General features: G+C 35.7%; 2 protein-coding genes across 5 annotated transcripts in view; both read right to left on the bottom strand.

Moving 5' to 3' along the window:
• The window catches only part of TENM4 (teneurin transmembrane protein 4), a 2,911,279-nt gene that overhangs the window by 2,152,667 nt on the left and 732,034 nt on the right, over nucleotides 1-26,578 (bottom strand). For all 4 annotated transcript variants that reach the window (XM_045483835.1, XM_045483839.1, XM_045483838.1 and 1 more), the window contains exon 4: nucleotides 15,795-15,876. The gene's annotated coding sequence lies outside the window, so the exon portion shown is untranslated. The remainder of the gene's footprint in view (nucleotides 1-15,794; nucleotides 15,877-26,578) is intronic.
• On the bottom strand, nucleotides 21,230-21,896 carry LOC123601094 (60S ribosomal protein L28-like). The gene has a single exon (XM_045483842.1). It carries the CDS (start codon nucleotides 21,852-21,854, stop codon nucleotides 21,390-21,392), a length of 465 nt encoding a protein of 154 aa, XP_045339798.1. The 5' UTR covers nucleotides 21,855-21,896; the 3' UTR covers nucleotides 21,230-21,389.

Below are 26,578 nucleotides of genomic sequence, written 5' to 3'. Positions count from 1 at the left end.
CTGCAAACATGATTTTGTAACAAGTCTGAAACACTCATCGCTCATTCTTTTGTGTGAAAATTGCACCAGCAAACTCCAGTCCCATCCAACTTATAATAAAAAAGAGTAAATGACAAGTCTATTATTAAAGTTTTGATTAGTACTATTAGCCAAAGTCCAAAGAGGGTTTTTGTTCAACAGATCTGAAAAGCCAAACAGGCAAATTTTATGTAGGTTTCTATGCATTTGCCACAGAATGAATGACTGACATTTCAGATTGTCAAAATGTCAAATTCCTTCAAAGAATTCCAAATAGGATGGAATAGGGGTAACTACTTTTCATGTTTCCAGAAGACTGCTAATTTTCAAGTTTAACCTCTCCTTTGCCAAATAAATTTAAGTTTGGCATTCTTGCTTTCTATGCTTGCTAAATCTTAGAGATTTTCTGAGAAGCAATCTAAGCTGGGTTATATTAGAGATACTGCTCTGGAATCAATATGGAGCACTGTGCCCACAGTGGCCCACAGTAAGCCATGCAAGACAGTGAATTCCCATTTTAATCACTTTTAATCTGTGTCACTTTGGGGATGATCTTGGAATGTGACTTATATTCTCAAATAAAAAGCTGTAGATGTAATCCATTATTGGTATAGCCTACTCAGCTTTCATTAAGAACCACTGCAGCAGACCGTGGCATTATATAACATCCAGTCTACATTCTGATTTGAGAAAAGTCTTGAAAATTCTGAAAATTTCCCATTAAGTTTTGGAATGAGGTTTGTACCCAGGTAGGGGAGGGCATGTGTAGTGGAAAGAGAAATAGCTTTGAATCAGACAGGCTTAGTTTTCAGTCACTGCCATTTACTAGTTTGTATGCCAGTGTGGGCCAATTTGTTTTAATGGCTACAGAGTAAGTCCCTAACCCCACCAGCGCTTTTTCAAATATATGCTAATTGGTTTCACTGGAAATCCTGCAGAGATTATTTGGAACATTTGTTGCAATTCCATTATAATGTTAAAAAAAAAAAAAAAAAGAATGTGTGTTGCCAGTCCTCTCCCTTCACTGCTGCCAATCACACTGCTAAAATGCAAATAATGTAACTGGCCCACTAACCACCTTCAAGGGCTCTACACTGCCTGAAGAATAAAGTCTAAGGCCCTGAGAAGGATGGGGGGAGTGGGGAGGAAGACTTGTACACCACTCTTGCTCTCTTTGCTACCATTGTCTGTCTCAATATTTATTTTTCAGCTCTTTCAAACTTTTGTGCTGTAAATGTATAGTTTGATAATCATTAATATATACATAGATAGAGATATAGATGATACAGATAGATATAGATTTAGATATAGATATAGATATATTTCCTGAAATCATCACCAATATTCAGATAATGAATATACCCATTACCCATTATCCATATATCCAAAAATTATTCTTCCTTATTTTATTTTTTTTTTAATGTTTACTTGCTTTTGAGAGAGAAAGAGTGTGAGCGGGGGGCAGCTGGTGGGAGCGGAGAGAGAGGGAGACACAGAATCAGAAGCAGGCTCCAGGCTCTGTGCTGTCAGCACAGAGCCCAAAGCGGGGCTCAAACTCACAAACAGTGAGATCATGACCTGAGCTGAAGTAGGATACCTAAGTGACTGAGCCACCCAGGTGCCCCATCTTCTTCCTTATTTTAAAACCACTCCTGGGGCGCCTGGGTGGCGCAGTCGGTTAAGCGTCCGACTTCAGCCAGGTCACGATCTCGCGGTCCGTGAGTTCGAGCCCCGCGTCAGGCTCTGGGTTGATGGCTTGGAGCCTGGAGCCTGTTTCCGATTCTGTGTCTCCCTCTCTCTCTGCCCCTCCCCCGTTCGTGCTCTGTCTCTCTCTGTCCCAAAAATAAATAAACGTTGGAAAAAAAAATTTAAAACAAAATAAATAAATAAATAAATAAATAAAAAAACACTCCTACCTAATTCTTAGTTTCTGGATAACTACTGATTTGTTTCTTGCCACTGCTGATTAATGTCTACTTTCTAGAATTTTATGTAAATAGAAATCAAATAATATCTGCTCTTTTATATGGCTTCTTCATCACAGAAAATTATTATGACATTCTTCTGTATTACTGCATGTCAGAAGTTTATTTTTATTGTCTTTTATTGTGGGATTCTGTTGTATGGCTACACCACAGCTGATATATCTATCCATTCACCTGTTGGTGGATATTTGGGTGGTTTCCAGTTTGGGGATGATACAAATGTTGCTATAAACATTCATCTATAAGTCTTCATATAGATGTATACTTTAATTTTTCATGGGTAAATACCTAAGAATGTAATGGTTGTATCAATTGGGAAGTGTTTTTAACTTTCTAAGAAATCACCAAAATGTTTTTTCAAGGGTTTTTACCACTTTGCCTCCCTACCAGCAGGACATGAGATTTCTAACTGCTCCACATCCATGTCAACAATTGCTGTCATCGTTCCATTTAATTTTAGACATTCGAATAAGGTGTAGAGTGGCATCTTTTGTGGTTTTATTTTATCTTTTGTGGTTTTAATTTATATTTCCCTAATGATTAATGACAAATGCTTACTTACTATACATATGTTTCTCTGATGAAGTTTATGTAAACATCTTTCACTTGTTATTTATTTAGTTGACTTCTTATAATTAAGATTTGGAGGTCTTTATATATTATGGAATGAAATCTTTCATCGGATATTTGATTTGCAAATACCTTTTCCATGTCTCTAGTTTTTAAATAATCTTATTGTCTTCTAAAGAGCAAACATTTAATTGTGATGAACTCTAATTTATTATAACTGTTATAGATCTTGCTTGCAGCGTCATATCTAAGAAATTTGCCTAATCCAAGGCCACACTGACTGTTTTTTCCCATTTTCTTCTAGAAGTTTTGCAGTTTTATATTTAAAATTTAGATATATGATCCATTTTGTTAATTTTTGTGTATAGTAAGAGGTATGAATCCAAGTTCACATTTTTGCGTATGAATAGCCAATTGTTTCAAAACCATTTGTTGGAAAGACTATCTTTTCTCCAATGAATTGCTTTTGTAAAACCCCAGTTGTAAATAAATGTATGGATCTATATCTGTGGATCTCTATTCTGTTCCATTGATCCATAAGTCTTTATGCTGCTACTACACTGTATTAGTCCAGGAGCATTATAGTAAGTCTTGATATCAGGTAGTATAATTCTTCCAACTTTATACTTCTTTTCCAACGTTGTTTTGGCTACTCCAAGTATTTTGTATTGTCATATGAATTTTAGGATCAGCTTGTCAATTTTTACCAAAAAAAAAATGTTTTTTTATGGGAAATTTATTAGAATTGCATTGAATCCACAGACAAATTTGAAGAGAATTAAAATGTTCATATTGATTCTTACCAATCATGAACACAGATTATCTCTCCACTGATTTGGTCTTCAAAATCTTTCAGGAATATTTTTTGTTTCTTCTCAGGATATAAGTCTTGCACATCTTCTGTCAGATTTTTCCCTAATCATTTCACATTTTTGACACTACTTTCCTTTTTTTTTAAGTTCGTTTATTTATTTTGAGAGAGACAGAGACAGCATGAGTGTGGGAGGTGCAGAGAGAGAGAGAGAGAGAGAATCCCAAGCAGGTTCCATGCTACTAGCTTGTGGAGCCCAATGTGGGACTTGAACTCACAAACCACAAGATCATGACCTGAGCAGAAACCAAGAGTCTGTCACTTAACTGACTGAGCCCCCCAGATGCCCTGATGCTACTTTAAGTAGAATGTTAAAAACTAACAGTAAATTTCTAATTGTATCCTGCAACCTTGCTAAACTTACTAGAGTCTAGTAGCTGTTTTATAGCCTCCGTAGGATTTTTTTTTTACATGGACAATTATACCATCTGCAAATAAAGACAGTTTTAATTTTTCCATCTCAATCTGTGTATCTTTTCTATCTCCCTCTCTCTTCTTCTTTTTCTTTTTTTCCTCATTGCATATACTAGAGTCTTCAGCATAATGTGGAAAACAAGTGTTAAGACAGACATTCTTACCTTGTTCCTGATCTCTGGGAGCAACATTCAGCCTTTCAACATTCTATACTGTTTCACAGGCTGAGGAATTTCCCTTCCTGTCCAAGTTAATCAGGAATAAGTTTTAAAAATACTTTCTACACCTCTATTGAGATGGTTACGTGGTTTACTGTTTAAGTCAACCTTGCATTCCTGTAATAAGCTCCAATTGTGTAGCAAGAATTACCCATTTTACATATTATTGGATTTTGCTGAAATTTTGTTAAGAATTTTTTTCACGTGGGGCACCTAGGTGGCCCAGTCGGTTAAGTGACTGACTCTTAATTTCAGCTCAGATCATGATCTCATAGTTCATGAGACAGGGCCCTGAGTCAGGCTCTGGGCTGATGGTACAGAACCTGATTGAGATTCTCTTCCTCTCCTTCTCTCTCTGCCCCTTCCCTGCTGTTTGTCTCAATACAAATAAAAAATGTAAAAGAAATTTTTTTCATATATGTTCACGAGGGATATTACTCTGCAGTAATAGTTTGTCTGATTTAGGCAGTAAGGTAACACTGGCTTGAAATAATTAGCTGAGAAACATAGCTCTTCAGTTTCCGATAATAATTTGTATTAAGAATTAATACTATTTCTCCTTTAAATGTTTGCTGGAATTTACAAATAAAACCATTTTGGCATGAACATTTCCTTGTGGGAGGTTATTAAGTACAAATTCAATTTTGTTAATAGTTATATTATCACTTACTTTATCAATTTATTTTTGAATGAGAATGGCTGTAATGCACTGACACAAACTGGGTGGCTTGAAACAACAGGAATTTATTTTCTCACACTTTCTGGTGTCCAGAAGTCTGAAATCAAGGTTTCAGCAGGGCCAACTCTCTCTGAAAGATCTGGAGAGAACCCTTCCTTGCCTTTGGCAACTTTCTGGTGGCTCCTGGAATTCCTTGGCTTGTGGCAGCATAACTCTAAGCCCTGCCTCAGTCTTCACATGGCTTTCTTCCCTGTGTCTCTCCATGGGTAAATCTCTCTTCTTTCTCTTATAAAGACATCAGTCATCAGATTTAGGGTCTAAGTCCCGGAAGACTTCATCTCAAGATACTTAAATAATTACACCTGCAAAGACTGTAATTTTGGGGACACTTGTACTTTGTATCTTTCAAGAGATTTGTCCATTCCACCCAAGTTGCCAAATCTATTGGTATGAAGTTAGTTGTCATACTCACTTTGCACATTCTTGATGTCAGTAATATGTGTCTATTTTATTTTTATGCTAGATTAGTCTGGCTACAGGTTTATCAATTTTTCTTATGTTTTCAAAGAATAAGCTTTTTGTTTCATTGATTTTCTCTAATGTTTTTTCTGTCTTCTTTTCATTGAGGGAGATTGCATTGAATCTTTACTATTTCCTATCTTTTGCTTACCTTGTATTTAATTTTTTTCTTATTAGTTTCTTAAGGTAGAAGCTAAAGTCATTCATGTTCTTCTTATTTTCTAAAATAGACATTTTAGAATGTCTAAAATTTCCTATAAGCTCTGTCTTAGGTAAATCCCATAAATTTTGATGTTTTGTTTTCATTTTCATCCAGTTCAAAATACTTCCTGAATTTCCTCTTAATTTTTTCTTTGAGCCATGGGTTATTTAGGTGTGGTATTTAGTTTTCAAATTTTGGGGATTTTCCATGTATCTTTGTTACCGATTTCTAATTTCATTTCATTATAGTCATAGAACATACTGTGTAACTGTAATTATTTTAAATGTACTGAAATACATGTTTGGGCCAGAATATGGTCTATCTTGTTAAAGGTTTCATGTGTACTTGAAAAGAATGTATAGTCCACTCCAACTGCATTGGGGTACTCTATAAATGTTAATTAGGTCAAGTTGGTTTTTAGTGTTATTCATCTATAACCTTACTGATTTTCTGTTGACTTGTCCTATTTCTTATGAGAAGTATTCTAATATCAAATTATGATAATTATTTATTGATTTCTACTTGGAGTTCTGATAGATTTTGTTTCATATATTTTGAAGCTCTGTTGGTACATACACAATGGCTTATAATTGTTACTTCCACTTTCTGAGTTATCACCTTTAAAATTATGAATGACCCTCAATTTCCTTGTAGTATTTCTGTCTGAAATGTATTCTGTCTGATGTCTACTGCAGCTGTTTCTGTGCTTAGTGTTAGCATGACATGTTTTTCTATTTTTTTTTAATTGTAACGTATTTGTATTTTTATATTTAATGTATCTTACTTGTATTTAAAATACAGTTTTGCCTAATCTCACAATCTCTAACTTTTAATTGAGGTATTTAATCCATTTATATCCATTTATATTTAATGAGTTTATTGATGCTGGTTTTAAATCTACAATCATTTTAACTATTTGTCTCATATATTCTTAGTAGTCTTGTTCCTCTCATCATGCCTTCTTTTGTATTAACTATTTTTAATTGCTTTTTACTTCATTTTTAGCTATATCTCCATTTTATTATTTTAGTGGTTGCTGTAGAATTTATAGCATAGATCTTTATATATATATATATATATATATATATATATATATATATATATATATATATAGGGGGCCGTGAGTGTGTGTGTATTTTAGAAAGAGAGAACACATGAGCAGGGGAGAGGGACAGAGGGGGAGAGAGAGAGAAGCTTAAGCAGCCTCAAAGCTCAGCACAGAGCCTGACATGGGGCTTGATTCCATGACCCTGGGAGCATGACCTGAGCCAAAATCAAGAATCAGACACTCAACTGACTGAGCCACCCAGATGCCCCTATAGCATGTATCTTTGATTTATTAGTCTACCTTTAAGTACTAGGATAATACTTCATATATGGTGTAAGAACCTTACAATAATAGACTCTCATTTCTTCCCTCCTGCAGTTTCACTATTATTGTCATATATTTTGCTTCTCTGTATGATATAAAATTCATAATATGTTGTTAATATTTTTGCTTTAAATAATTATCTTTTAAATATACTTAAATAGAAGATTCTTTTTTTGTAATATATATATACTCATGTAGTTTCCATGTCTGGTGTTGTGCATTACTTTTAGTGGGCATGTGTGTTGACAGGTTTTGACCCTTCAGTGCAAATAATGTACCCACACATTTTATATAAGCGATTGTCTTTTCAAGTCATGACAAAAAACTTTAATGGCTTTATTTATACATATGCTACAATTCACCCATTTAAAATGCATAATCAAGGGTGCCTGGGTGGCTCAGTCAGTTGAATGTCTGACTTGATTTTGGTTCAGGTCACGATCTCAGGGTTGTGGGATCTTTTTGTACCCATAGGCTCCACAGTAAGTGTGGAGTCTGCTTAAGATTCTCTCTCCCACGCCCTCTGGCCTCTATCCCACTTGGGCGTGCTCTCTCACTCTCTCTAAAATAAAACAAAAATTAAGATAAAATAAAATATATAATCAATGATATTTAGCATATTCACAGAGTTATGCAAGCACCATGACAGTCTAATTTTATAAACTTTTGAATATCACATAAATAAGTATCCATGATCACTCCTTATTTCCTCCCAATATTTTTCCTGCCTACTCTTAGGCAAACCTTAATTTACTTTCCCTCTCCATATGTTTCTCTATTTTGGACATTTCATACAAATGGAATGACACCATAATTGGTCTTTTATAGTCTGTTGAGACTGATTTATTTCACTTAGCACAATGTTTTCAAGGTTCCTCCATGTTGTAGCATGTATCAGCATTCCATTTCTTTTTATTGCTGAATAATATTCCATCATATAAATACACTATATTTTGTTTACCTATTCATCAATTGATGGAAACTTGGGCAGTTTCTATTTTGGGCCCATTTTGAGTATTGTTATAATAAACATTTACGTATAAAGTTTAATATGGAAACATGTTTTAAATTATCTTAGGTATATTACTAGGAGTGAAATTGCTAGAAGTCATAGAACAATTCTATGTTTAACTCATTGAAGACAAGCCAAAGTATTTTCCAAAGTGCTATACCATTCTACATCCCTACCAGAAATGTATGAGGATTCCAATTTTTACATAGCCTTGCCAACATTTGTCACTATCCTTAATTTTTATCAGTTATGGCCATGAAGTAACATCACATTGTTGTTCTAATTTGCACTTCCCTAATGGGTAATGTTGTACATTTCATCACATGTTTACTGACCACATGTATACTATCTTTGAAGAAATATGTCTATTTATATTCTCTGTCCATTTTTACTATTTGTAGTCTTACTTGTTATTTATTTATTATCGAGCTATAATAGTCATTTATACATTCTAAACACAAGACTCTTGCCACATATATAATATCCAAAACTTTTCTCTCATTCATGGGGTCTTCTTTTCACCTTATTAATATTGTTTATAGGGCAAAAGTTTTATAATTTGGTGAATTTATCTTTTTTTTTCTTTCATCACTTACAATTTTGGCTTCATATCTAAGATTTTGCTTAGCAAACAATTCCAGCAGCCACTGAGCTGAGCTCTAGAATGAAAAAAGGGATGGTTCCTGTTTTCATGTAGTTTGTTTAGTTGGAGAGATAGGCATTTATTTATTCACATTAACACACAAATACATAATTGCAAAGTAATTAGTTATGTGAGAGAAAAAGAAAAAAAAAAAACAACCCAGCAGCTGTAAGGAAATATAACAGAAGACCAGAAGTGTATGTGCATGTGTGTGTGTGTGTGTGTGTGTGTATGTGTGTGTGTTTCAGGATAAAGTAGTAAAGGGAGTGTTTCCTAAGGAAACAATACTTGAATTGAGACCTATAAGTCCGAAAAGAGAAAAGGGTAATGGAGAAAGCCTTCTATGCAGAAAGGCATGTTACCGAAAGAAACTGAAATTGGACAGTATTGAGTTGCAGAGGGAGGAGGGCTGAGAGGCTCATCACGTAAGACTATAGAAGTAAGCAGGGTTAATATCATGCAGAGACTTGTAGATCATTTTAAGGACTTTAGTATTTTCCCTAAAAGCATGGAGTGACGTAGGATTAATAACTTTGGCTGCAGTATGTAAAACTAGATTGTGGAGAGAGTAAGTGGCAATGAGGCAATAGGTTAGGAGGAAATTGCAACTGTTCAGGCAAAAGATGATGCTGGCATGGTGTATGATGACAGCAGTGGAGGTGGAATGAAGTAAAGAAATCAGGGAGACATTTACTTAGAAAAATGAAAGAACTGGACTTGGATAGAATATGTGAGGTACAGTGATTGGTTGCTATGTTTGCCCTAGAAAGAAGGCATCCTTTGAGTCTTGAGTCTTAAAGTTAGCTGCTCTGGTTCACAAATCAATATGCAGTTGTCCCTCAAAAAGACTGAGTACCTGAACTACTTGCTTGTTCTGCTTCCAAATATGATCTCATTAACTTGTTATTTCTGATCTTTTCTTTTTTTATTAAGTTTTTAATTTTAATCCCAGTATAGTTAACATACAGTATTATTTTAGCTTCAGGTGTATAATATAGTGATTCAACACTTCTATACATTACTTGGTGCTCATCATGATAAGCACGGTCTTAATCTCCATCACCTATTTCACCCATTCCCCACACCCCCTCCCCTCCCCTCCACACCCACCTCCCCACACCCACTCCCCTATAACTGTTTTTTATAGTTCAGAGTCTGTTTCTTGGTCGGTCTCTCTCTCTTTCTCTCTCTCTCTCTCTCTCTCTCCCCCTTTGCTTGCTTGCTTGCTTATTTATTTATATTTTATTTATTTATTTTGAGAAAGAGACAGAGACAGAGTGAGCAGGGGAAGGGCAGATAGAGAGGACAGAGAGAATCCCAAGTAAGCTGTGTGCTGTCAGTGTGGAACCTGATGTGTGGTTCGATCCCAAGAACCAAACCCTGAGATCATGAACTCAGCTGAAATCAAGAGTCTGATGCTCAACCAACTGAACCACCCAGGTGCCTCTGTTTTGTTTCTTAAATTCCACATATGAGTGAGATCAAAGTTACTTGTCTTTCTCTGTTTTATTTGGCTTTGCATTATACTCTCTAGCTCCATTCTCCTATATCGAGACTTCATATTACACTTCAGACACAACCCTTGGTACAGCTCTCCATGTACTAATATTGCATCCACTACTCTTCTAAATGCTGTTCATTTACCTCCATAGGTCATATTTCTTCTGGCAGCCATTGGTACAACCTGCCCAATCAAGTTCCATATTCCAGAACATTACCAGGTACTAGATTTTGTAGCTGGCATTCTCATGGGCAGAATCCTAGATTGTGGAGCAGGCAAGGAGAACTTTCACCCACTGAAAACCAGTTTCAAGTAGAAACAAGCAAGGTCTATAACTGACAAGTAGGTCTTAACAGCTCTAGAACCGATATGCTTCCAAAATACAAACATCCTCCACATTCACAATATCTACTCATATTCTGCTTGCCTAATCAGACCACCCATTCACCACACCTTCTGCCGAACACAATAAAATATTTAATGTCTCTTTCAGATATAAAAATGGATGAATTTCTTCCTAGATGTTGAAACTTTAGGGAACATGATATATAATTACCCTCTCCTATAATTTCCTGTATTACAACTCTGAAGTTTGCAGTGCATATCCCTATAATTACTTCTATATGTAATTACATTTACATAATACTTACATGATTTTTATTTACATAATATCTAAGGTAATGATTCATTTTTCAGCAACTTTTTATATGTCCCAAAAAGGGACATATTGGAGCTATATTATTTCTTACATGAAATGCTAAAAATATAAGCATAAACATATACATTAGCTTGTCATCGTTTGGCAAGTTTTGAGAAATTTCGGGATAGATATTCAAATAGATGTAAGTAAAACGAAAGAGTAGAAAAGGTATTCTCATGTCAGAGTGACAAAACATTGTTTCCACGTAACATCAAGAAGAGGTACATTACATCCTAAGTATAATCAACATTACAAGCACTCCATAATGATGAAAAGATTGAACGCATGGATTTTTCCCCTGGAGTTGTAGCTACTCCACCCCAGGTGTGTGTAACACCCAGTGGGTTTCAATACATAATAGGAAGATTTAAAGCTTTGGAGTCAATTACTTCTGGCTTTAAATCCTACCTCTGCAACTTCCAGTTGAATGATCTTAGACAAGTTACTTCCTTTGAATCAAATTTTTCCATCAAAGTTCACATAATAATGTATACTTCAGAATGTTGCTATAAGGATTAAATAACTAAGAGAAATCAAAGAGTTTCTTGCATAAGGTAGGTGATCAGCAAAATTTCATTTCCCTCTCAATTATTTTCAGAATTTTATGTATTCTCATAGTGGTTTTTGCCTATTGGTAGGTAAGCCATGTAATTGAGATTAGTTTACAGATGGAACTGATTTCCAAATAATTTATTTAATATAGCCCCAGGAGAGCTTGTTAATCCATGAGTTCTCAGCACCCCCCCCCCCCCACAATCAGAATTTTTGACATAGGTGGTTTGAGTAGGCCCAAGAATTTGTATTTTTTTTAAAAGTTAGGCTGATGTTGCTAGTTGGGTACCATACTTTGAAAACTGCTACTAATTTGCACCCACCAAAATGATACCATTGGCAAAAAGGGAGGAATAGCCACATTTCCCAAAGCCACATTTGCTGTCCTAAACTATAAATATATTCTAAGAGTCAACATGATCCCATAGATAGGAGTCAGCATACCCAGACCTGTCCTTCTCTCAGTGTGTGACCTAGGTCATGTCACTTCACTATGTTTGGCTTCAGTTTCTCCATCTTAAAATGAAATGAACTGGACGAGGTCAATGTTTTCCTTTTTTCTTCCTTTCTTTCTTTCTTTCTTTCTTTCTTTCTTTCTTTCTTTCTTTCTTTCTTTCTTTCTAAATTGTGTTCTCTAAGCATTGCAGGCAGGGGGTCTTCAGAGCTAACTCAGGGATGGGTTGGTGACAGAGTAGAAGAAACAAGAATTTGAGCTTCTCTCATTCCCAAATAGATCAGCTCTTCTTCCTCCTCCTCCTATACTTCTTTTTTTATTTACTCATTGAGAGAGAGGGGGAGAGAGAGAGAGAGAGAGAGAGAGAGAGAGAGAGAGAGATATTAAGAGAGAGAACATGTGGGAGGAGGAGAAAGAGAGGGAGAGAGAGAATCCCAAGGAGGATCCACACTATCAAGCACAGAGCCCCATGTGAGGCTCAAACCCACGAACTGTGAGACCATGACCTTAACTGAACCAAGAGTCAGACACTTAATAAACTGGGCCACCCCAGGCACCCTTAGATCAACTCTTATATTACTTTTATATATAGTTTAGTTCCATAAACACACATAAAAATCAAATAAAACAAATTCAAACAAATAATCCAGTCTGAAAAGTCTTTGTGCTAGATCATATCTGTGGCTTTTTTTTTACATTGGTTTTGCACAGATATTAAACTCCATATATAGAACATTCTATACTCCTAGTTTTCTGTGCTTACAATGATAGTCAGTAGTGATAAAACCTGAAGCACTGTAAATCTTAAACTTCAATCTATCTTCAGTGTACCTTTAGGGTTAAGATTTTTTTTGTATACTAATTATTTGAGAACAGATATGCCATCCTTATTCCTTGTGGTGATGCTATTAATCTATATATACATATACTACGCTAATTAATATTCTAGGCAATTTCATGATATAGTTAACAGGGTTGAGTATTTCCTTTGTGCTGCACAGTATACTAAGAGTTTGAAATGTATTACCTATTCAATCATTGGAAAAACTCTTTTAAATAATATCATTGTTGGGGCGCCTGGGTGGCGCAGTCGGTTGAGCGTCCGACTTCAGCCAGGTCACGATCTCGCGGTCCGGGAGTTCGAGCCCCGCGTCAGGCTCTGGGCTGATGGCTCAGAGCCTGGAGCCTGTTTCCGATTCTGTGTCTCCCTCTCTCTCTGCCCCTCCCCCGTTCATGCTCTGTCTCTCTCTGTCCCAAAAATAAATAAACGTTGAAAAAAATTTAAAAAAATAAATAAATAAATAAAAATAAATAAATAATATCATTGTTAACAGGGTTGAGTATTTCCTTTGTGCTGCACAGTATACTAAGAGTTTGAAATATATTACCTATTCAATCATTGGAAAAACTCTTTTAAATAATATCATTGTTCCCTACCATTTACAGATGTGACATCTGTAGCAAGGAATCACAGTTGGTAAAAGATGAGGATAGAATATAATCCTAAATCTACTTGCCTCTAAAGCTTATTCTATTTACGCTATAAAAAGATCAAACACTCATGTAGTTGTCAAATGGATCAACCAAAATATATTTAAATAAATATCTAATACTAAAAAAAAAATTAAAACAAAGATACTATATCCCAATGAGAGGAGTCATCCCTACTCCAACAAAGGCCTCTCATACAGTGAATAAAAAGGAAGATTTAAATGGTTTGCCCAGAATCACGGAGGCAGTCTTATGAACTATGAAACATTATTATTTTATTATCTATTTGATTTTTCACAGTTTTCAAATGTTGAATGATAGGCTTAGGTTAAGTTAACGAAATTAAAACAAACAACAGCACATGTTAACTAAATACCATAGTCTAAGGCAATATCACGTTTGAGTTGGAAGTGTAAGATTTGAAGTAGGGAAGACATCATGAAACACTGAAATCCCACTGTAGTGCCACCTTCTTGACCAGGAAAACTAATAACCTCTTAATCATGGGTACTGACTCCAAAGATGCTTCATTTTGAACCTCTTATTCTATGTGAAGAAAGCTTTAAATGGAGATTAGATCCATGGGTCATTATCTAAAGAGACTTAGATAGTAATTCTGTACAAACTCTGAGAAGGTCAGTAGACAGAGGAATCATTCTTACCCCAAAACACTCATCATCCTTTTATTAACTCTTCAAGCAATTCAGACAAAAAACAATTGGCTACCTCTTATCAGCCTGATGATTGAGATATGATAACCCTCTTGAAGTGGTTAACTTACAATTTGCATTGTAAATTAGGGTTTTAAGGCTCACCCTATTATTCTTCCTGGGGAGGTTAGCTAACTAGGCATTCTTCCCCAGTGGGCCTATCATCTGTATTCTGCAGCTGTATTCATTACCTATTTTCAGGTACTATTTGTGAAGGTTGTGAGAAGGAATAAACACAAACTTTATTTAAATAAAGGTGTAAGTTACAATATGGACAATCCCTGACTCGTGATGGTTTGATTTAGCATTTTTTGACCTTAAGAAGGTGCAAAAGTAATACACATTCAGTAGAAACCATACTTTGAATTTTGATCTTTTCCAAGGCTAGCCAGCAGGTGTTATGATACGTTCTCACAATTCTGGGTAATGGTAGTGAAGCCGGAGCTCCCAGGTGGCCACAAGATAACCAGGGTAAACAACCAACACACTTACAACCATTCTATACTCAAATGACTATTCTGTTTTTCAATTTCAGCAGTGTGCGCAATAGATTACATGATATATTCAACACGTTATTATAAAATAGGCTTTGTGTTGGGTGATTTTCCCTGACCGTAGGCTAAATGTAAGTGTTGTGAGCATGTGAAGGTAGGCTGGATAAGCTATGAAGTTAAGTAAGTTAAGTGTGTTAAACTGATTTTCAACTTAACAGTATTTTCAACTTACAGTGGATTTACCCATACATAACTCCACGTTAAGTAGAGGAAGATCTGCACTGTTTTTACAAACAAAAATGGGAATCACCTTGGCCTCAATTATTTCCTCAATTATGAAATTAAAGTTAGCCATTGAGACATACATTATATTTAATTTTTTTTTTCTCATGGCCTTATAAAATCCCAGTAAAAAATATTAACTAAGGAATACATGTAGAAACAGGAGATAAATATCAACATGAGAGAAATCAGATTTCTGTTACACAGTCTTCAAATTTTGACAATTAAATGTCACATGCAACTGATTTTTTATAGCATTTTCAATCAAAAAGCAAAGACACATCTAATATTAATAACAATAGTAATATACTAATGAATGACAATCCATTCGTAAGCTCTTATAATTCTTCTGTTAATTCCCTGATGCATGGATGCACCTGGCATGAAATTCTGATTGTTCTGTTCTCTACTTTCATGTTTCTCCTAGTCTCCTTGTCAAAATCACCATCCATTGAAGGCAAATAGCATTTCATGTTACCAACATATTAGAGTTCTTTGTCTATTCTCCAGAGTGGACAATAAAAGTAAAGTTATTTCCAAATATCATCTATTTTGCAGGTCACAGATCTTTAAACTTTGACTGGTACCTGATTTTCACTACACAAAAATTTGTATCCAACCATCTTGAAAAAATACATGCAAAGACTGTGAATATTCAGTTTAATTTGTGGTTTTAACCCCTACATTTTCACATTCAAGGGAAACATCTGTCCTACTAATCATTGTTACTTTCATTTCAACAGACAATGCATTCAAATACTGATTAGAATAAAATGCTGGGAGCTTCCAGTGCATATCAAACAGAAGAACAATGAACACCCAGATTACATTAGAAGGACTGTGACTAAAGACATTTAGACAGAATATGTGTTGATAGGGTAATTATTAGTTGGAGTAAATTGCAATGTAGAAGCTTTAACAAGTACTTGTATAAATAGTTTCTTTTCCACAAAAGAGATCTTGTGGTACAGAAAAAAATGGTTCCTACTTCTAATAATTTCCAAAATCAATAGCCTCAATCGTAAGAGTATTTTTAAACTTTCACTCTGAAGTGTAGTATATGTATTTAATTTGAGTGAGTACTTTTTTTTGTACTGGAAGCCATACCTGATCCAGTGATTTCTTCTTTGCCCCGTGCTGTGAGAATCAACAGAGAACTGATGCTGTAAGACAAGCTACCTGGAGTGACCTAAAATGAAAAAGGCATTTTGAAATTAGGGAAAGAAACGTGCAAACTTTAGTAAAGATGGCTTCATAATAGGATGTTTTTCAGTCATTCAACATTTACAGTATTGAGCCCAGTTAGCTGTGGGCATGCAAGTGAAAAAGAGAGAATGGAAAAAACCTAGCTAAATGTCACTAAAATTAGTGATATGAATGGATGAGCAATGAAAAATGAAAAAAAAATCCTTTATCTGCATGAGTTTATAAATTATTTGAGAAAGAAAATATCATATGAAAAAGATCCACTAATTGTAGTATATCAAATACATAAATCTGAATTATTTTATACAAAGTTTCTTTTTTTATACAAAGTTTCTACAAATAACTTTTTAACTGAGGATGCAATTAAAAGTAAAATGTGAATGGGATTAAAATGGAGGCTTCCCAGAAGATGGATTACTTCTGGAGAAACTACAGGAACCCCCTAGGTCACAAATGTTTAGTCCTAATTCTAGAGAGCAGATGTCCCCTGGAAGAAAAGGGATTACAATAAACACACACACACACACACACACACACCCTATATCCACACATATATGTACACATACACCTATATACATATACATATGTGTGTATAGATATGTAAGTTACCACAAATGGCTTTATTTTATGAATGTTATTGGTTTTTGATATAAATCTCAGTTACCCTAATTAAAAACTACATTCTATGGTGTTCACTCGGCATCATATTAAAAAGACTGGTGTCAACTACAAGGGCTTCTTTTATACATCTCCATCTACACCTGAGGCTTTCATAATTAATCTGATGAATGTAAAAAAAAAATTCTGCACTGGTGAAATTAGTGGCTTATTGATTAGTATGTTTAAGATATGCAGATCTGCTTGTATGCTTTAGTGAGGCTCCCCTCTCCTTTCACAAGATGTAAGAATCATGATATAAGAATTGAGTGAGGCTTGTAAACTATTTCCTCAAAGATAGTGGACACAGCTTGACCTTAAAAAGATCCATGTATCCAACTTATAATGTAGGAGAACTTAATTATAACTATAATACAGGAGAACACAATTGCCTAAGGACAGCTATATGTGTTACTTACCTGTTCACATCCACCTCAAGTGAAGTTTCATACCAGGTGGTAGTCAGAACAAGTAAAAGCACCACACGACTTCTGGCCACATTGATTTTGACCACACTGAGATTAAAATATAGGTTGTAATAAATTGTTTTATGTTTGATTGCCAATGGATATCTATATTTAATAAATTTATATGTGTATGTCAGAATTTGGCTTAACTTGTTTTTATTTTAACTTGATACCAAAATTACAGGTGTAGACAACCCTCAACCTGAAACTTCTTTGGTAGTTAGCATTATCTACTGGAAAAAAACCTGCGAGGTAAGGGTGACCAAATGGGTATAGCTCAGCTTGCATCAATTATCTGAGTACAGTTCTCCTAATCTTCAAGTCCTCTTCACTGACCCCTTATGGTGAGGGTCATTGCTCTCCAGAGATCTCTATAGATCAATGATTTCAATCCAGAAGCAGTCACTGAACACATTCTCTTTGTTAGGCTCTGAATTTAGCACTGGTGATACAGAGATATACAAGTAAAAATCATTACTGTCTTGGAGTTCACAGTCTAGTAAGGAAGCCTAACAGTTTATAAGATAGTTATGATTTAGTATGATAAGTAGAAGGTGAGATAGGCTAATAGCTAAAAGCAAAGTTATGGATAGATATACAATTGTGGAGAAGTTATTAAATTCCCCTAAGTTTTATTTTTCTTATATTAGGACTAAAAATAACAACTGCATATGCAAAGGTTCGCACAGCAGCTGGCACACAGTAAGTGATCATAAATGCTAGCTGTTATTATGTTGTTAAATGAATTCCTATATGTATTTATTTAATCATCCAACAAATACTTTAATTCATATTACTTACTATATATCAGGCATAGAGAAAAAGAGACATAGTCCCTGCCACTTTAAAGCTTTTTGAGCTGTATATATACATTATGAACGCATAGAGGAGCTGAAAATTATGAGATCTCATTCTGCTTGATATATTCCTTTAAGAAGCTTATTCAGGACATAATTTTTATCTTTCAAAAATCTCCAATTTTAACATGACTATTTCCATAGAAACTGGAATTAAGTTAATGAACACCCTTTACAAAAGTGTCAAACCCAGGTCTTCTATTGCTATCAATTTATCTTGACCATTACCCATGGGTAGGTATAAGACAATTCACCAAAGGCAATAGCAAACCAAAGATATGGATGAACAATGCTTAATTTAACATGGATCAACAAAAATGTGAGTCAATGGAATCAAGACTTTATGTTTTGTTCTTTATTGGATATGTAGTTAACAAAATGCCTGGTAAACTGGGTGAACTTAAAAAAACCTAATGAGTGAGAAACACTAGCATGTAAGATAGCATTCAGACATGCATACCAAAAATGTGTCCAAATGATTCTTAGCATCATCTTTCAATTATCTATGATAACAACACTTATATAAATCAGTGTTATAAGTAGAAGAAATGTCACTTGTCAGCTATAGACACAGCCACCTCAACAGACACTCAAACTTCTTCAATGGGGGCCCACTGCTCTGAAGTGCTTTGGTGCTGTTATTCAAGTTTGACAACTGAAGTTGTTCAAAAATGAACCGCTTTGCAAAATAGAGAAGAATTTGGGGATGCCAGGGTATCTGAGTGACAGGACAAGAAGAGGGATAGGGACAGTAGGAGTGTCAGAGATGGAAGGAAGGGATCAATGAAATTGATGGTCATGCCCACAAACTTCCAAATTTTCAATAAAACAAGCAAAACTCCTGACTAATGTGATAGTTATATTTTATGGAAGTTACTAAAAGAAATTCCTTGCAGATGGCATTGACACAGTGTAGAAGAGTGTAAGCTCCCTGGCAATTAACAGACTCCTTAAAGAAGGGCTTTCAAATGTCATAGGCTATAAAGTCCAGAGAAGTAAGTGTTCAGGAAAATTTCATAGAGATAAAGAAACTCATTAAACATAAAAACAAAACAAAACAAAACGAAACAAAACTAGGGGCACGTGGGTGGCTCAGTCAGTTAAACATCTGACTTTCAGCTCAGGTCATGATCTCACAGTTCTTGACCTCAAGCCCCACATCGGGCTCTCTGCTGTCAGCATGGAGCCTGCTTTGGATCCTTTGTCTCCCTCTCTCTCTCTCTGCCCCTGCCCCTCATACATACTCTCTCTCAAAAATATATAAACATTTAAAAAACCATAAAAACATATTTAAATAATATTCATGCAATATAACACATTTACCTAAATCTCAGTGTAGTTGGCGGAATGACAACTCCTTCCTTCAAAGGTGTCCACATCTTAATTTCCAGAACCTATGAATGTTCCCTTACACAACAAAGGAGACTCTATGGATGTGATTAAATTAAGGATCTCGAGATGGAGATATTATCCTGGATTACCTGGGTAAGCCCAAAGTAACTATAAAGGTCCTTATAAGTGAAAGCTGGAGGCAAGAGGAATTCAAAGATGAGAATTCTCTCATCTCTCCATCTTTTAAAGAGAGAGATTCAAAGATGTTATACTGCTGGCTTTGAAGATGAAGTAAGGGGCCATAAGGAAAAGATGTGCATAGTCTCTGGAAATTTGAAAAGACAAGGGAATGGATTCCCCCTAAAGCCTCCAGAAGAAAAGCAGCCTGGCTAACACTGTGATTATAGCTTAGAAACATCTCCAACCTTATTAATAAAATACTAAATTTGTGTTGTTTTAAGCCATGAAATTTGTCATACTTTGTTATACCAACAGTAAGAAACTAACACACTCAGATGAGTAAATCTTGATTAAGAATCAGATCCACAACGTTTTCAAGACATGGCCAAGTAGTAAGAAATATACGTGAATTAGATTGCTAAGACACAGACAGAAGGGAGGATGAAAACCACTGAACTGTACAGTTTAAAATGGTTAATTTTATGTTAAATGAATTATATCTGAGTAAACATCAATCTACAATCAATCAATAATTTACCGAATACAGATTATACAATAGCCAAGTTTTGCTTTAACCTATTGTTTGTTTCAAGGTAACACTGATGCGCTTTGCTATTTTTCTGAAAATGGAACTTTAATGATGGTGGTGGTAATGATGATGATGATGATGATGATGATGATGATGATGATGATGTTGTTGTTAATGACAATGTTAAGAATTTTTATGATGACAACCAGCTTGTTTATTGTCCAGTCTGTTACTTTAATGTGTGTTCCCAACCTAAAGAAATATAATAAATGAATAACAAATATCATACCCATTATTCATTGACTTGATTCTGATCCACTAGCTTTGCCTCCCTAGCATTATCCCTTAATTTTTTTTTTTTTTACCACCTCCTTTCCTACTGACTTCCACCCAACTTAATCTCAGTCTAAGATACTCTTCATCAACTACCCTGAATATTGTTTTTGCCTCTATTCCGGAGTGACCCTGTAATCTGCCTTCCAAGAGGGCATCCAGCCCCTGGACTCTATCTTTCTCTAAACTGAGATACGATTGGACAGTTCACCCCTAAATGGAGATAAAGATTTTGTATCATCACCACTAGAATACTGGGCATGATCAGGCAGAAAAACAGACTCATGAATGAAGGAGGTAGGTCAAGTCAGTAGCAGGTAGGGAGGCTATTTTGCAGTGCAGGCTTGAAGACTGTAAAGAGCTTGGACCACATCATGGGGTGATGTGAGCTCAGATGTAGAGAGAGCTAATGAGCTATTTTGTCCCGGCAACTAAGAGTATTGGCCCAGGTATTAAAGACAATAGGAAAATTTGAGCTTAGTGGCTTCTTGTTTAAGAATATTGAAGGTGCTGGGGTGCCTGGGTTGCTCAATCGGTTAAGTGCCCGATTTTGGCTTAGGTCATGATCTCTTGGTCTGTGAGTTCCAGCCCCCAATTGGACTCCGTGCTGACAGCTCATAGCCTGAAGCCTGCTTCAGATTCTGTCGCCCTCTCTCTCTGTCCTTCCCCTACTCATGCTCTGTCTCTCTCAAAAATAAACAAACATTAAAAAAAAATTAAAAAATACAAAGAATATTTAGGGTGCCTGTGTGACCCAGTTAGTTAAGTCTCTGACTCTTGACTTTAGCTCAGGTTATGGTCTCAGAGTTTGTGAATTTGAGCCCCACATAAGGCCCTGAGGTGACAGTTGCAGAGCCTGCTTGCAGTTCTCTCTCTGGTTGCCCCTCCCTCCCTCTCTCTCTCTTTCAAAATAATGCTTTAAAAAAGAATATTGCATATAGTATATTAATAAATGCCCCCCCCAAGAATCCATTATGAGGATGCATCACACTAAAACAGACATTTGAGTCTTCATTAGGGTCAACTGTACAGATTTTTATGAAGCTTACATCTTGGATTCACATTTAAGATGATGAGATCAATAGGAAGCCTAGGCAGATATTTCAATCTGTATGAAGCATTATGTGTATTTATTTATTTTTTAGGTGGCTGACATCTTTATTGCTTTGGAGTTGGGGGGTAGGCATTCAGGAGCTCTTGACAGGGCGACCTGCTCCCTCTTCACCATCTCAGGCTTGTTCTTGTAGATCATGTGCCTGATGCTGCTGAGAGTGCCCTGGGCAGTCTTTTTGGTGACAGGCCACAGGGAGGAGGTGGCGGGCTTTTGTTGGCTGGATTTCCCCTTCATGGCCACCACTACACCTTTGCCATCAGCCACCAGCTCCACACTCACAGTCTTGTGGTGAATCAGCCCACTGTAGCAGTAGTTACGAGCCTTCAGGTTATTGAGTTCTGTGTTATGTGTCTGCTTGTTCCTCTTGATCAGGAAGCTGGAGCAGTTCTGCACGACCATCCATCCACTGCAGGTGGACAGAACCAACGGCCAGAGACAGAAAGAGCTATTTATTTTTAAGCTAACATTTAGTGATTGTGATGGACCAAGCATTGTGGTAATCACCTTCTCTGTAGCATATTATGTAATCATCATAACAAATCCAAAAATTTGGTTTAACTTTACTATTTTATAAGTGAAGAAACTAGAGATCAAACACTGAATAACTTTACCCAATTAGTAAACACTGATACCCTGATTCAGTTCTACGTCTGTTTCACTGTAAACTCATGCTTTAAACTCCTTTGTTAAAAAATAACCTATTTTTTTAAAAATACAAACAGTGTACTGGATCTACTATCACTATAATTTAAGCTTTAAAAAATCATTTGAGTCATTATTTTTTCTTTTCATTTCTTTTAAGGCAGATTGGGTAATTCACAAAGCAAAATACCTTCTAATAATTTTTACTATATTTACTGCCTTGTCCTTTCATTTGAAGACATATACACTAGAGAAAATGGCTGAATTTTCCTATGGAGAGAGCTCTTGCATTCTTTCAGAAATTCGCTACTATTATAAAATAATTATCTTAATTTCAGTGAACAAATGCAAGGACTAATGGCAAATCACTAATGGAGATTTTTATCAGGCACTCAGTTAAGTTATTAAGACTTAAAATATATGGGAAAGTGTTACTCTGGAAAAGAGAATTATACAGAATTACACAAGGCTATAATAAATATTGCAGCTTGACTGCATACTAGGAAAGGGATGCAAGTTATTAAGAAACACATCAGGTTCAGAGATCTATAATTAATCTTGTCAACGGATGTGGCAGGACAGATTTCTATTTAAACTTGCATTTTGATGAGGCTTTTCCCTCATTTACTGTATCAGTACAGAGCACATTGGAGACCCAAGGGACCTAAACCCATTATAGTGGTTTCATAGTCAAGTTCATGCTCATTGCATGCCCTGCCTTGTGCTTGGTGACATTAAATATTTAACTAACTGTGACCATGATGTTGTTGAGAAAGCAGCAGCTTTTAGTGCATCTTTTATACACACTGTTGAAGAACAAATACAAAACTAAAACCTCTCTAAGATTCAGTGTAGAATAAATGGTCAGGGGACAACATAATCTGTTTAGTTCCTATAACTGAATTATACTAGAAAGCTTCCTCATTATATGTAGGTATCATATTCTATAGCAGCTAAGTGAAATGTAAAGAGTCATAAGCAATAATTCTGTCATTTGATTTTAACATGTAAGCACAACTTGGATAAGAAAGCATGCTTCTAAACCCTGAAACAATACTAGAGAAGGTAAATTACTTTGGAAACTGAGAGATGAATTAAATTATTATCTTTTAGTAACATTTAAAACAGAGGAAACAGTTGTACATCAAGGAAAAACGAGGTCTCTTTAGTAAACAAATGGGTGAGCTGTGGAATTTTATTTTGATCAGATTTATTCCTCATGATTTGCCTTTGGGAAAGAAACAGTGAAGTTAATTTTTAGTTTTGCTCATACGCTTTCTATTAGTTACAGTTATTTTTTTAGGAGTTTCCATTTTTAACCATAATTCAGCAGCATGCCACTTTAGCTTGTGATATGACATGCATTTTATACATTTATATAATTAATGGCACAATAAAGTTAATGGAAAATGAGAAGTGTTTCTTTTATTAGAATACTACAAATGACACAAAGAAGACCTGTTTCTTTTCTATCTCATTCTCAACCTCCTGAGTCCAAGTAATTTCTTATCTGCATGGTATCAGATAGGTGGAATATGATCTATTCTACATGCAATAGAACAGTGGACAGGAGGGGCGCCTGGGTGCCTCAGTCGGTTAGGCGTCTGACTTCAGCTCAGGTCATGATCTCACAGTTTGTGAGTTCAAGCCCCGCATCAGGCTCTGTGCTGACAGATCTGAGCCTGGAACCTACTTCAGGTTCTGTGTCTCCCTCTCTCTCTGTCCTTCCCCTGATCATGCTCTGTCTCTGTCTCAAAAATAAATGAAAACATTAAAAAAAAAAAAAAAAAAGAACAGTGGACAGGACAACAAAGAAAAAATTACCATTAGTAGATAAATGTTTAGGATTTACAGGATCCAGTTAGAAGGATTCTAATATCCTGTATAAAAAGTTCCTTGGTTTAAGAGAAATCAGAGAAGTTTTATATAACTGTTATTCTAAGGGCCCATTTTATAGCATTTTCATTTGATTTAAGTCACCAAGCATTAATTCTCTTCATATTTTATTGATATATAATACAATATTACACATTTATTTGTCTATTTGTTATCTTCTCCACTAGAATGAAAATTTCACTCAATTTTTTTTTTTTTTTTTTTGTCTTTTAACCTTCCTATGTAAAGGCTTTTGAAGATTACTTCACTTTGATGGTCTGTGAGAAATAACCAAGGACTATTCCTTGCCTACCATGCAAACAACAGACAGTAATTATTATTTTTCTCTAGGCACATCAATCCAGGGGTCTCTGGACCCATGGGGAGTAAGGGAATAATAGTGAGCATTTATCTTAAAGGTTAGAGAAGTTTACACAGAGAAGCCATGTGTACAATTTTGTCTTTTTGCAAAGTTATTCTAGTTCCTTTTCTACTATAATACCTTAACAATGTCTGTCTTCTTGCTGATTTATACCCTAGTCTTACTGAAGTTCTTCCACTTCCAAGAATATATCACATGCCCCACTTGTCTCTGGTCCTTTGCATCTAACCGCCATCTGTCTGGATTAGTGTCTTCCTTCAAACCCCACTGCTCATCCTTATGGTCAGTCTGGTGTTACCTCTTTTGAGAAGTCTTTCCTAATTCTGACTCTGCATTTGGTGTTCCTTTTATGTGATCTCATATTATCATGGATACCCCATCCCATGTTTACCACTCCCACTGTAACTGTTTTCAAGTTTGATTTCTTCAACAGAGCAGAAGCTTACTGAAGGTAGATCTCACGACATGTTTCTTCATCATTGTGTCTCCATATATTAACTAGGTCCCTAATACAAATATATTTACATTTTATGGGCATATGTGCACATATAATGGTAAGGTATTTACATTTTACCAGTGATAAATGGAAATATCACTTGTCACAGAAAAATATTATCACTAATATTCTAAAATGAACTGTAAAATGTCAAATTATTTTCAAAATATTTTGCTTGTAAAAAAAGTAATCTATTAATGAAAATCTTCTACTTATTGCCATATATTTATGCCAGGTTGGCACTTGAGAGGCCAGATTTTGGCCACCAGGAGAACTCAGGCATAGAGTTCAGCATTCTTCAATGACCACTTTGGATCCCTAGGCTGAAACGATGCTCTGAGCTTTCATGACATTGGCTCAATGACATGAATGCCAGTGGCTGTTACACATTTTCACTGAAAGGAGACAAAAATTGTGCCATAGCTGGAAAAATCAGAAATATTAATAGGAAGACATGTATTATTATTTTTTCTATATTGTAATAATGACTCAATATTTTTTTTCCAAATGATTACCCTATTTTCTTGTAGGGGCGTTAGATTATTCTATAAAACATCCCTCCACCATGGTATCACTACCACTTTATTTTTACCTATCAGCATTTGTATATGGTTCTGTGGCTTTCAGTAGCCCCTTTTCTTCCCATAAAATCCTCACTCTATGTATGATGCTGTGTAACTTGAAGTTCCGCAGTGTCCTCTCACTGTGAGCAACATCTGAAGGATAAATGTGCACTTGTGTCACTTATCACACCTTATCACACTTTAGTGTGTACATGGAAGTTAGTTTCTATAATAGCTGGGGAAATCTGAATCACAATGTCAGGCAACTGAGACAGAAATTACATCTAAAGCGACAGGTAACAGCAGGTACAATATGAGGTGGATGAGCTGATATATATGGATTATGATAGGGAGACCAGGAGTGTGAGCCAAGATTTTGTTTTAACGATCATCAGTGGTGTTAAGTTTTGACCTTTATAGCACTTTCATATTGTGACTATTCTCTGAAGCATAGAATTCTGATCACTGACAATCAATCAATAAGCTGTGATGGATGAGGAAGGTATCCTTCTGGTCTGAGGCAGACACCAATGTGAAAGGAACCACTCCTTGTGAATACCTGTGAAGTGCCAGATGCTGAGATTCTTTTTTTTTTTTTTTTAATGTTTATTTATTTTTGAGAGAGAGAGAGAGAGCGAGCAGGGGAGGGGCAGAGAGAGAGGGGGACAGAGGATCCAAAGCGGGCTCTGTGCTGACAGCAGAGACCCCGACGTGGGGCTTGAACTCACGAACCGTGAGATCATGACCTGAGCCGAAACCAAGAGTCAGGCGCTTAACTGACTGAGCCACCCAGGCCCCCCTACTGAGATTCTTTTTGATACACAGTATTGACACAAGTCTGAGAGGTAGGTATTACTATTCCAGTTTTATACATGTGGAAACTGAGGTTTAAGTTAAGTTACAGAGAAACCAGGGATGAATCTAGAAATTGAATCCAGTTATTCCAGAAATCAAATTCCAGGCAACTGGATATCAAAATGCTGCCAAAGCTATAATTATCCACCCTTTTTTCTGTATTGAGATTTCCTGGGATGCTCTCAAAAAGGCTGATGAAAGTGACAGATATTCTTCCTGGAAAATAAAAATACTTATTTTTGTATATTCTTTTCGAGAATTCATGGACTCTGAAATTTATCAACAGACACCCGGATCTCAGAATAAAGACAATCTATAGGGAAGAAACCCAGTCTTATTAACCTTTGCTTTCTCCTTGTTACATAAGATCCTTTCCAGGCATGGAACTGGTGTAAAGATTGTT

The sequence above is a fragment of the Leopardus geoffroyi genome, chromosome D1 (genome assembly GCF_018350155.1).
Source record: "Leopardus geoffroyi isolate Oge1 chromosome D1, O.geoffroyi_Oge1_pat1.0, whole genome shotgun sequence".
Taxonomy (NCBI): domain Eukaryota; kingdom Metazoa; phylum Chordata; class Mammalia; order Carnivora; family Felidae; genus Leopardus; species Leopardus geoffroyi.
Note: the sequence above shows the minus strand (reverse complement) of the source record. Positions and strands in the feature narration are given on the sequence as shown.

Bases quoted from the DNA above. Each gene is read 5' to 3' on its own strand.
- LOC123601094 (XM_045483842.1), bottom strand. From the start codon at position 21,854: ATGCTTGGTCCATCACAATCACTAAATGTTAGCTTAAAAATAAATAGC.